Source organism: Hirundo rustica, chromosome 10 (assembly GCF_015227805.2).
Source record: "Hirundo rustica isolate bHirRus1 chromosome 10, bHirRus1.pri.v3, whole genome shotgun sequence".
NCBI classification, from domain to species: Eukaryota; Metazoa; Chordata; class Aves; order Passeriformes; family Hirundinidae; genus Hirundo; species Hirundo rustica.
Genome location: NC_053459.1, coordinates 10,991,505 through 11,004,706, shown reverse-complemented (window position 1 = coordinate 11,004,706; position 13,202 = coordinate 10,991,505). Strand labels below are relative to the sequence as shown.

At 35.5% G+C, this 13,202-nt stretch overlaps 1 protein-coding gene across 4 annotated transcripts in view; it reads right to left on the bottom strand.

Moving 5' to 3' along the window:
• Positions 1 to 2,150: 2,150 nt before the first annotated feature.
• Positions 2,151 to 13,202, bottom strand: part of RASA2 (RAS p21 protein activator 2) — a 45,153-nt gene continuing 34,101 nt past the window's right edge. For 3 of the 4 annotated variants that reach the window (XM_040074649.2, XM_040074651.2, XM_040074652.2), the window contains 10 exons: positions 11,768 to 11,874; positions 10,389 to 10,475; positions 10,217 to 10,294; positions 9,670 to 9,743; positions 8,388 to 8,494; positions 8,030 to 8,112; positions 6,952 to 7,160; positions 6,130 to 6,233; positions 5,337 to 5,526; positions 2,261 to 4,495 (listed from right to left, as the gene is read on the bottom strand). In XM_040074649.2, coding sequence (XP_039930583.1) covers positions 4,465 to 4,495; positions 5,337 to 5,526; positions 6,130 to 6,233; positions 6,952 to 7,160; positions 8,030 to 8,112; positions 8,388 to 8,494; positions 9,670 to 9,743; positions 10,217 to 10,294; positions 10,389 to 10,475; positions 11,768 to 11,874 — 1,070 coding nt within the window. In that variant the 3' untranslated portion in view covers positions 2,261 to 4,464. Of the gene's footprint in view, positions 4,496 to 5,336; positions 5,527 to 6,129; positions 6,234 to 6,951; positions 7,161 to 8,029; positions 8,113 to 8,387; positions 8,495 to 9,669; positions 9,744 to 10,216; positions 10,295 to 10,388; positions 10,476 to 11,767; positions 11,875 to 13,202 lie in introns of all 4 variants that reach the window. The other variant, XM_040074648.2, reaches the window with a different exon arrangement.

The window sequence follows — 13,202 nt, the reverse complement described above, 5'->3', positions numbered from 1 at the left end:
CCTCCTCAAAAAAATCCCTAAATCCCCAAACAAAAAATAAAAACACTAGAAAGAGAAGCCACGTAACTTGCCCATAGAATCTCCCTTTGCTCACATATTTAAATTACTGGAAGGTGTTGCACAGGCAAACATTATCTTCTCATTATTCACACTTGCAGATGTTATATCCGGTGCACCATGTCACAAACCCTTTTTCTTACTTGGACCTACTTTTCTATTTCTAGATTTTAGCCAAAGTAGTGCCAAAAAATGCATTTAAAGTTCAAGTATATATATAAATGATAATAAAATAACAAACCCATGTAAATGTCACACCATGATGGAATGGAAGAACTCAACTGGAAAATAAATGAACTATTCAGGAGGAAGCTAGATGAATTATTTTGGTTGTCACAGAAATCATTGTTTAGTGTTTCAAAAAGTTATATATCTTTTCTCTTGGACTCTTCAAATTCACATTGCTATCCAAAGCATAGTGCCTTAGGTTACCCAGTATGGAAAGAAGAGCAAGGTCATATATTTCCCAAGAATACCTAATTAAAATTCGTAATTGCTGTACCAAATTAAATGCTTACAAAGCACAGGCCTTTCATGAACGCTGTAGCCACTGGATCTTTTTAAATCTTATTTTGATTATAAAGCAACCAATTATGAATGTTTTTGTCCCTGATTTTGCTACACGAAGTGCCTTTTTAAGTAATTTAGCTGAGTTAAAGGCTATATTCCCAATTCTTACAGCTCTACTCTTCAATTCTGATTTTTTTTTTTTTTAAACATTGTTTATTATGATGAACCCTAGGAATACAGAAAGTATTTCCGCAGCAGCCTCATCACAGCTGGACACAGTAACGCTGATATACTCTCCTTACTGCAATTAAAGAATTTCTGATTCATTTAAAGTGCATAAATCACATAAACCTTATTTAAATATGCCTCTGTATTTGTAAGAACTTCAAGTAAATTGCATGCATTTGTCCATTCTACTAGAAGTTGCTTGGCCTGATTTGGATTTCACGTGCATACTCTTTTAAACACAAGACAGGATCTGTCCTTATTACATGTGAGTAAATGTTACAGACGTTGTCATACAGTTGGCCAGGAATTAAAGATAATGTCTTGTAAAGCATTTATCATGCATTTATTAATAGGATCATTTAGATTAGAGAAGACCTTTAAGATCATCAAGCTCAGCTGTTAACCCAACACTGCCAAGTGTGCCACTAAACCATGTCCCTGAGTGGCACATCGACAGATCTGAAATGGGAATGCCCTCTTGGTGTCACAGCTTAGAGAAAACTCACGTCACTGGAATGGTTAGAGAAGGCAGCATATTAGCAGAAAAAAGAAAGGAATCATTACAGAATATGTACAATTCTATTTTTTAATGTTCACAGAAAAATATTTCCTCCAGTACTTCCAACTTCATACTCCTCTGCTTTCTAATCTCTGCAAATGAATACAGTGACCACTCATACTGGGCCTTAATACATCTTACCTCAGATTAATCAAAATTAATTCCAAAATGGCTGGAAGGTTTGCACTGTAACTCCTGACAGAAGCTTCCATGCTGGCAACAACAGGTCCGTTCTCTGCACAAGGAAACAAAACACCTCAGGGCATTAAAAAGTGCTTGTACAAAACTTCCTTATAAAAAATACCCATAAGCACAGGAGGGTGGCAAAAAAGTGCCCAGATTACATTAAAAAAAAAAAAAAAAAAAAAGGCAGATTGAGAAAAGTAAACAGTTTTTCCATATGCAATATATTTTAAATAGTTCTGACAAATTCTACAGCCTGTACTGGTACACAGCACAGGTAGTGGAACACAAATGAATTACAAGAAGAAAAATGAGTCCCCCAACCCTCACAACACAGTACCAGCTATCTTTCAACCCATCAAACTTATCATTACAAACTTTTTAAACACTGTCAAATTCCCAAGGCTTCTCTGCATGCTCTTACACTAAATGATGAACCACCAATTCAGAACCCAACAATGCTGCAGATGCCAATTCCCCCAGGTTAATTCTGGTGGGTTCTGCCCCTGCCATCAATTAGGTTTCCCTATACCAAGTGCAGTATGTAACCCCCATTCATTCAGGTAAATGCTAACATTTCAAATGCCAGGTCTCACAGTAAACACACAGCTTATCTCAGCTTTGTTGTAATTTATTTCTGAGTTATTCTCAAGCAATGTTACAAAACATTTTAATGTCTTGATAAGAAAATAAAATTTAAATAAAAATACATTCAACAATACATCATCATAATAACATTAAGACTTTTACAATCCTAACAGAACTAATTACTGAATAACATCACTCTTCTAGACTAATCAAAATGAAGGCAACTTTTATTATTAATCATCCTACTTGTACCTAATTAAATTCTAGAACATCTACTGCACTTTAAAACATTATAAAATGAGGAATCAAATCTTAATGGTCACAAATATTTGATGGCCTTCTGGGGTTTTTTCTCAATATTCCAGTACCAAAGCAAAACAAAAAAAAAAGTGCATATTATAAAACCCCAACATTGCAAGAGTATGCTGCTCATTTTTTCATAAATTTGACTTGAAAAACAACAGAAAATGGCTCCAAGGAAGAGGGTTTGCCACAGGGTTAATTCAGGTACAACAAAACCTAATCCTGACACTCAGCCACATTCAACTTTATTTAATGGCAGCTTTTGATTAATGGCAATTAAACTTTACCTTGGCAAAACACAGGTTTTGGCATTCTCCCTCAGTTGTAACTGTTGGCAAATAAAAGTCCTGTTGAACACATCAAATGTGTAAAAAAGGAAAAGGCAAAACCAGCTGAGGTGATTAAATGATTGTGATGTTGCAGATCCTAGTACTGAATCCCAGATATTCTAAAATATCTTGGTATTAAACCAAAGTCATTTTAACAAGTTACATTCATTCCAGAGAAAATTCAATCCTGTCTTTCCTCCTGGCTTCTATTACAGAAAGCCTTCTTACAACAGTATAATAAATGTATGGTAATTTCAACATCTTACTCTTTCAAGCAGTGTGGATTTCTATTCTAATTCATTTGGCCAAATTGTGATTGGAAAAATAAAACAAAACACCCAGCAAAACAACAAAAGACCCCACAGAAAATGCTTTAAAAATAAAAGTACCACATACAACTTTTATTAAAAATAATATTCCAACAAGTACCATTGTATTTAATACTGATGAAGCAAAGCTGCCACGGTAATACCTTTGCTTCTTCCTGGTTATATACATAGACTTTTTCTCAGCAGAAAACTAACTTCTCAGACGAAGTGAGCAAAAATTAATCTTACTGAAGTCAGGAATGCCAGTTTAAAATTGTGTTAAGTGGCAAATACAAATCCATGTAACTAAAGATACAAAAATATTCACTGAAGCATTGCTTAAAGACAAAACAATGTTGATCATTCAACTGATCATAACAAGCAGATACTACAAAGTATCTAAAAATAATCTGGGATAGTCCAGATATCTAAAGTGCTTTGAGTGATTATAATAGAGATTATTTATTAGATTTGTAGTCAAAAGTTCAGCTGGACGTAGTTATTACTTTTTATAAAAACAAGAAATTAAATCACACATGGGATGATGTTAATTGATCAGTACTTAGCCACAATCTGTTCACACTTAAATTTTTCTATCTGTAGGCAAACCTACTTAACAAGAATGTTACTACCCTGCATTTCTTTTTAGATTAAGGAAGAATATGTACCTTAAAAAAATGCTAAAGAAAATAGTGGTCTAATGTCACTCCACGTATTATTCACTCCAAATGTAAACAAGAGGTACAACGTAAATTCCCTGATTTCTTCTTTAGTACTTAATGACACAACCAACACTGGTATCTGATGTCCAGATTATTTGCAGCACACTGCATGGTTCTATAGAACTTCAACTGTAGATAAATCAAGTCCTGACAACACCTAATACAAGGAGAAAATAAGTCAAAGGTATCGAGTGTGAAGCTTCAGGTCTTTTCCACATCATAAGATCCTGGGATTTCTGTTTCGAGCTCCGTATCAGCAGGGCAGGCACTCATGGTAAACGCATGCAAGTTTGCAGTGTATGTACTGAGATGTAATCCAACCAACAAATGCAGTGCGGATTTTCTTCCATGAAAAAGCTTATTTGTTTAGAAAGTTCTTTCCAATAAGACAACAATGGCAAAACAACATCTAGACTTATTCACATCTGTTACTTCAAGAACCTGGAACTTCAAGTTCTTCAGCAAAATGAGAATAAACCTTAAAGACCAGATTTCCAAGAAGGTATTTTTCTATTAAATATTAAATAGATTGTCAACACAACTAGCATTTATGTTCATTCTTAAATATTTTGTAAAAATGCATATAATGAATTAAAAAAGAAAACAAACAAAAATCCAAAACGCTCTAGAACATTTCCAGTTTCTTTTTTTTATCCAAGTGGGCCAGTTTGTTTTGGTTAGGAAACTTTTCCAACAATCGGATTTTCTCTGCAAAAAACCAAAATATTATATGTAAATACGTTTTAAGAGTATCATTTGCTTTCTAGTTCTCATCATGCAATTTTAATTTATCAAGCAAAAAAAGCCATTTCTACCACTAATTGTGAAATTTAGTGATTTGCAAAAACCTCATTTACTTTCACATGGGTCTTCAAAATCACAGTCAATTTTTCTGAACAACTTGGGTCAAACACTAACCTAGGCAAACTAAATCAGGGTTTGAGCTTTTCTTTTTTTTTCCTGGTGAATCAATCCTTACAGATGCAAAGAAGAAGTCTAAAAACTTGCTAGGGGTGTTGCAGAGGCATAAGCCAGGACTGAAGAGAATTAAAAGAAGTGCTCCAAAGAGCAGAGTTTTTACCTTCACAAGAAATAGTATTTACTATCGAGTACAGCAAGTGAAATACAAACAGTAAATATACTACCTGAAAGATATGTTTCTGCAGTAAATTTTTGACAGTTTCATGTAACTGGATACTTCAATTACTTAATCAAAATTTTGGGAAAAAAATATAATTAGAAGGTAGGCATACTGTTACAGATAAATTTTGCGTGCACTTCAAACGTTAAGCTGCAAGGGAACAGAAGAGTCACTGCATCCACTTACAGGAATCTGAACAGGAACAGATGAATCGACACCAGAAGAACTCACATCCTCAACAACTGGTAAAAAGCTGCCTTACTACAAATGATGTACCTTATTCTCTCCATGTCTGTGTTGTCTAACTCTACCTTCATTATCTCTACCCCTCTCTTGTCTGGCCTCGTCCCATGATTTATTTTTCTCAAAACACAGTTTATCAATGTCAAAGTTACATAAGATACTTACTCACTGCCATATTTCGCACTAGATGATCTCTTCTTCTGGTATTTTTCATGTGATTCACTCAACTTTTCTAGTATATCTATTATCTGCTGAAGTGTATGAAAAGTGGCTACAGAATCTTCAATGGTGAAGTTGGAATAATCATCTGGTTCTTTCCGAGGACCCTGATAGACTGCTATACTGCCACAAGCCTCTACAGAAACAACCACAGTCATCCCATTTAGAATTGCAACAATTAAAAACCAAATCTAACTCCTATGCAAATGCTAACTCCAAAATTCTGAAATGTAAAGTTACTCTGGTTTATACATAAAATGGATTAAGATAAAAGCAGGAGGCAGAATCAACTAAATTTATAGAATTTATAGAATATTTACAATTCTACAGCTCATTCTCTGCTAGGTGTGTTGAGCATCTTGAGCATCTAACTCCCCACATTAAGAGAAGTTCAGTGCTTTCTTGCAGCAAAACCATGTCTAATAGAATTCATCGCATAGTCAGGAAAGGGACAGCAAAGGCAGAAAAGCAGTCACCTACAAGTTGCAGTCCCTCTGTTTAAACTATTAAAAATATTACATATATGTAAATTCAGTTAGAACAATGCCTAATATTTATTGTAAAGAAATGCCTGAAGAATATCAGACATCAGGGCATTGAGAAGATTCAGTCTCTTTCTCTACTTTCTACTATTTTCAGGTGAATCACTAAATTCAGTTAATTGTTCAAAATTAGATTCTTGGCCTAAAGAATTAGAACCGAGTATCAATGTAATTTTTTTTAATTATCATTTGAGTACCTTCCAACTTTTGTAGTTTAGACCTGTTGATAGTGAAAAGTGAGTAAATTCTTTCTGTCTCTCTGTCTCCATCAATCTCAATTTGAGTATCAGCAGGAACATCCCTAAAAGGTGGAAGAAGAGACAGGTAGTCAGTATCAGCAATTCCTGAAAGCAAGTTAAAACTGATTCTTTTTCAATATACATAGCCTTTTAATTCGCTTATCACTCATAGACAGCTTCACAAAACTTAGTACACAGTTTATATAACCTACCCAGGTAAGGATAAATTTATTTTTAAAAGAAATCACAGCATTTGTTTGTTTTCAGAAATCAGCAGCTTCTAAAAAGACATTAAAGCATTTTAAGATGTTATTAATTATTCTGACATGCCTACAAACCCTAAATGATTTGTCAGAATCTACATCCAAGATTTTTTAGCTGACTTTCTTAGGGCACTCCTTTAAAATATGTGAAGTTCAAATAAAAAAGTGACCGTATAAAACAAGACGAAGTCAGTGAGGAGACTTCCAGGCTGGACTTTGTGCAGCAATTATTTTAACTGTTTCATACGGATGACCTAGGTGTGTCATATTCCTGCGTTCAACCTGGCATCTGAATGAAATCTATTATTCCGCATGAAAAGATCTCAGCCACTGGGTATTTGTGATTGCCACGCGGAGCTGGTTACCTCCACGGGGCGGCACACAAAGAAACAGAGAAATCCGGCACTTTGTGCCTGATCCCTGGCGCTATCGCTTGCTGAATTCGCCAGGAGAAGCCTTGCTGCCCCGCTCCCGCGCTGCAGCGAGCGGCAGCTCCCGGAGCGCGGCGGGGACTTACGCGGTGCAGCGCGCGCAGCCCTGGCTGCTCTCGCCCGTGGCCTTGCAGCACAGCCAGCTCCCGTTCAGGAAAGCAGAGGGGTGGTAAAAGCTCAGCCTCTTCTGGTTGCACCTCGTGACCCGGCAGAGAGCCTCGATCCACTCACTGGCTTCTACACAGTTATTTGCTTGGATGTAGAGAGGCTTTTCTCCGTGAAGCACTTGAAACATCTGTAGAAGAAACGCATTATGCCGCTGAGTAAAAAAATCCAGTTACTGAGCAACTTCAAATAGGTCGAAATAGATTCCAGTGCTCAGGCAATTCCACAAACTCAAGACAGAAAGTGAGACAAGGGGGAACAGCAGACTTTTCACCTCTTTCAACTACACAGAGGAGAAAAGCCCCCCAGAACAGCTCTGTGTTCTGTCTGCACCACTTCCTCATCTAAGAAAGAACCCTTACAAATTAGAACAGGATGCATCTCCCGTCCTCTCCATCCACATATCTTTAGTGTGACCCCAGATTTCACGAAGCATGACCTTCATGCTTCATATCCTGACAGCAACAGAAGATTCCCAGAAGTCTCTCCTTTAGCCGTCACTGGCCTCAGTGACAGCTGCTGTTTGATCACTGCCTCAGATGTTTGGACTGATGTAAGAACACAAATAACAATATTTGTTCCAAGGCCACAATGAGACCGTGAGCACAGACAACTGTCTCAGCTGTTGAAGGGACTGTAGGAAGTTCTCACCAAAAGGAATAAATACAAGTTTGGTAATATTACATTTCTAGTAGTACATAGTAGAATATCAAGTTCCTTGTAATAAGGTCACGTAGTTTTAACTTTCATTCCAGAAATCTGGCAAGGGGAGCAAAGTCACAACCAGTCAGAAAACTTGGTGCAGACAGCCAAATTTCCAGGTTAATGTCCACGTTCAGAATATTTGGAGACACTGCATACAGCTTGTTATTCCTCAGCCATAAAAGACTTTTCACTGAAGTGTTTGGTAACGGGGTTTCATTAACTCTGTAAGCTAATTTACAATCTTCTATTTAAAGATCATATCAAGAATTACATATAAATTATCTTTTGACCCACATTTTTCTTGTTGAAGGAGTTCTCATCGAGTTTCTCCACTGCAAGGATGTTTTTGATTGGAATAGTGAAAATTGGCTCTTTATCTGTAAAAAATTGTAATGAGAGGAGTGAAGTAATCTTTAAGAACTATTTTACAATCTCAGTGCACTGACATCGCAGTTCATGCTCTAAAAATATGCGTATTTATTATAGGCATGAATCAGACAGAAGCCTGATTGAATCAAGGCAAAACTAACTAAAATACATCATAGGTATTTTAGGAAAAGAAAAAAATCACACACTTTTAAAAGCACAAAAAAGCTACAAACACTTAGACAATACTGAAAAACAAAAATAATTGTAAAAAAACACTACTTACCTTGCTGTTTGTGGTACGTGAATTCTCTACTAGTTAGACAGAACCATCGCTTCTTGAAATTCTTTTTACCTATCCGAGTCCTGCCCTGAGCTCTTTTGTACATTTCTCTGTAAAGACAGAACCAAATGAAATGCAACCATTACTCTTCAAAACCATTTATTGAGATAAGACATTGTTGTTCATCATGCAGCCATGTAAAAATCTACTTCATTGTACATTAAAAAACCCTCTACTACTTGTTCACAACAGATCCTCAAGATTACCTCCCAAAATGGTGATTGTGTACAGGGTTCCAAAAACAGGAAAGGAGTTTGAAAAACACAGTCCAGGCCAGTGCTTGTAACAACAAGTTTGGAGGGGATATGTAACTTACTCAGATCAAGAATTCCAAATTTTCACAAAAGGGAATAAAGTGTATCTAACTAGAACATTCTCTCTTTCCTGCCACTTTCTCCATGTGACTGTACTTGGCCTTATGTGGGTCAGAAACTGAGAATCAATGAAATGACACTGGACATGGCTTAACAGCAAGGGCAGACAAAGTGCATTTAGTACACTTTAACTCTTTTGTTTTGAACAACCACCATCATTTATCACTATAACCAAGTGTTGATCCACTACAATGTCCTCCTTTATTTCCATTCAGTATCTTAGAGACATGTTTCCTCCTTGTTTGAAATTTGGATGCCTGTTGCACAGAAAAATCTTTTCTTCTCATAAGCCTGCTTCTCAAATAAATAGAAATACTTTTTTCCCCAAGAATGTTGTTTAAATCATCACCTATTCTCGATCAACATCAAGCAAAAGACAGTTCATTTCTTAGGAAGAGTGACTTTCACCTCAAACTATATAACAGCATTCTATCACTAAATGTTAAATATTTCAATTACAGGGTAGTTTTCTATCTAACTTTAAAGGCAGAATATCTAGCTAGCCAGGCTTATACAGGAGGTAGAATAATTCTAAGTTAATAATATTCTTTAAAAACACATTTTAACGATCCTCAAAAACAGAGCAAACACTGAACTGTGACAGTAATGAAGTCTTCAATAGCTTTTCAGCTGCTTTTAGTTATTTTTTTAAGTATTTAAAATATGAGTTATGAAAGTTTGCAGCTATTGTTTTAAACTTACTCTACACACTAAGAATTGTCCAAATTAAAAATAGAGTAATTTTTACAGTATATCAGACATTTTAATAAGCATTAATTTGAATATGGCATTAATGAAAAAAGACTGAAGTCAATTTTGCTATGGACAATATAAATTCAAGATGTACTCACCCTTCTTTTAGATGTACTGGCTCGCTCACACCACTGGGCTCTTTACTTTCAGTAGAGGAAACATCATCCAGGAACTTAAGAGGAAAAACCAAAGGGAGTATAAATATACAATATTCAGAAACACAAAAACCCCAAAAGCTATTTTGAAAATATAAATGTACAGTTTCTCCTTGAATAGAATAGTTATTTTATGCAACAGATGAAAAGATATGGCAGAGCCTTGGAACAATGGACCAAGGGATGCCCAGAAGTCACACAAGCTTTCTTTAATGAGTTCCTGAACAGCAGAGCCAATAAAATCTCTTTCAAAAATGTACACTTTACTTTTTAAACTAAATTAGCTTAGTTCACTATGTGTAACTAGTGTATTTAAATGCACTGGTTTTGCTATTGGTTGTTATTTGGTTCGTTTTTTTTTTTTAATGTCTGAAACAGACCACAACTTTTCTTTTTCTCTCTAGCAGAAAACTGAACACTAACACAACTTTTTAATAATGAAGATTGATCAGATACACCAACAATAAAAAAAAATATAGTTGAAAGGTACCTTTTTAACAGATTCAGTAAATTTTTCTTCTTGAAATGTTTTGAAAAACTCACACATAAATGTCTCCTTGAAACTTGACTGAAAGGAAAAGTATACTGACATAAATAAACTCTTATATGAAGTTTCAATAAACAGAAATGTTTGAAATAAGAAAGAATTTCAATAGCCTTACAAGTTTGCTTTTGGTCAAACTTCCCCAGCTCCCCAAAGTCTGGATGGCTTTTGATATAAGAGTTAATGTTCTAGAAGTCTGTGCATCCTAAAACAATGAAACAAAATTTAGAAGTCACATTTTTTCTGTTTCAGCTAAAACTGATTAAAAAACTCAAATGTCAAAAAAGTTACTATATTTCACAATGCAGTAAATCTGGTACATCTTCATTCCTTTTCTTTGCCCCAAAAGAAAAAAAAACAAAAAACCAAAACCAACAACAACAACAAAAACAAAAAACCAAAAACAAACAAAAAAACCCCCACAAACAAACAAACAAACAAACCCACCACCAACAAAAAAATTATATAGTTTATTAGCTACTGCATAGAGTTTAGTATTTTAGTCACTACCACTAGAACTTAGTATTAATACTGGGGAAATATTTTTACCTATAAAACACCTAAAACCCTTGAATTCTGTAATCATTACTACACATCTAAGAAACTTCTGAACAATAAACATAATGAACTATTGCCTGGACAAATGGTACAAGTTTTCATAATAAAAAGTGAAACTTAAAACTGTCTTTAACGCTTTTCCTTGATTTGTTTGCTACCTCACGGATTGCATTTTAATACAGAGTTATAAACACAGCCTCTGAAAGTGGCCTTGCTGTTCCCTTTTAGATGTTTAACCCTCAAGTGTTAAAATCCTGTCACTTTTTTACTCAAAAAACTGAATAATGTCAAAGAAATGGATTTGAGTAAGTGTATCTTTTTCTTTTGAAGGCACAACACACCTAAGTAGATAAAATAAGGTAATAATGATAACCTCTGGAGCAGCAGATTTCATACATTTTCTGTATTTAATGTGAAAAATAATACAGGATTTTTTAATCTTGATATTCCTGTCTTTGACTTTTTTTTTGTATCGCGTAGCTACTTGACAAATGAAAATAGAAAATTTGTGAATTCATTGCAACTACCGGAGTCCAGGGTAAACACACCAACCAATTACTGGGTAACGCTACAACCTGTGCTAGAGACCCAAATGGCAATAAATGTCTGGATGTTCTACCTCCTTGGTGGAAAGAACCAAGGCAGTTCAGGCCTCTACCTTAGAGGACCCTCAGTCACGTTGCTATTTTGCCCAAGGACATTCCCAAAAAATGCAGAGCATCTTTTAATATTGAAAGCTCTTCCACATCGTTTGAGAACACTCCGTAAAGACTGAAGTGTCTGATGGTTTAAGAATTGCAAATATCTTACTTCCTTTGGAAACTGAACCTAGAGACATTCAGTCATCTTATTTCCCAGTTACTGAGAGTAACTTAGGGCTTCCCACACCAACAGATCTGAGGGTATGAATAAAACAGAACAAAGCTTCACAAGACTTACTGGATGGTGAGGTCGTAAATGAAAAGTATGAGGTGAGACTACGGCTACAGCAAAGAAACGAAGAAACACAAAGCTGCTCACTGCAGAATACTGTACATGAGGGTCATCTGCAGAGAAAAACCATGAAATGTAACATGCACTGAACTCAACAGGAAATCATGAAGACAGTTAACATAAAAATCCTTAAGAAGTTAACATCAGAGGAGACATTTATACTTAAAAATAGAATAGAAAAATCAATGAAGTGCATGAAATGAGAAAGGTGGTCATGGTAAGAAATGCTCCCCTTATAGTGGAGTGTTTATTGCTTATTTATCTGAAAAGAAGTTCTACTCCCATACAACTGGCTCATCAGCTCCCCTGGGAGGAACCATGAGATGACTGCAAGCATTTCCATACGCAGTTGATTAGGTCTGGCTGGATGCTGCACCCAGAGATCAAACACTGCAGCAGCTGCCTCTAAACTCTGGGGCTATTGGATTTATCCACCCGGAAAGCTACTCACTGATAACTCAAATATATTAATGCTGCATGACAAATACAGTCAACACATAGGAACAAGCATAACTGCAATTCTGAGCTGCATCATAAACCCATGCTGATATATAATTTTGATGATGTAAATGAGAATTTTCTCATGAAATATTTTGGGTGTAATTACTTTTATACTGGGAAGTACAGTGAGGTCACATTCTTACTCTTATGACCACTTCAATCTGATCTGGTAAGTCGGGTTTTCTGAAAGGATTGTCTAGACTACAGCAATTTATGGCTCAGTTTCAGTGATAAACATGAATGAGAGAAATGTTCCACGTTATGAGGAGCATATTCTTCACCTCTAGCTTATTACAGGACATTTCAGATTTTAATTGACTGAAGTATGAGTATTTCAGACCCACGACATTACTCCTATATTAAAACCATCCTGAAAGATTAAAGCTATTCCAATACTGGTCATATTTACAAACCTGTTAAATAATTTCTATTACCCACCCTCCTCAAAACTCCCCATAACTAGTTTAGCTATAGTAGTACTAAAGCTAACTTCACAGAGGTTATGAATGTGCTGGTCATCCTTGACAGAGTGACGCTTTCTGTAAGGATGCAAATGCCAAATTGCTTTTCAAGTTCACATCTTGCTTCTTTAGAAGCAATAAACAGAACAGCTCTTACATATTTTAAGTATCTGTCAAATAAATCACTTCCTGTATTGCTTGTGCTTTTCTTTCATTAACTTGTACTTTTTTTGGATGATTTCTCATTTGCTGCTGTTTTGCAGTTTCTGACTTGCTATATTTTTGTATAAAAAGATATAAAAATAAAAAAATGCCTCTTGGGTGACCACAAAGTTTCACTATAACTTACAGCCCGACAGAAAAACAAATGCCTGACTGCCAAAGTTCAGCGCACAGCTTTGGACAAGACAAGAATTTTA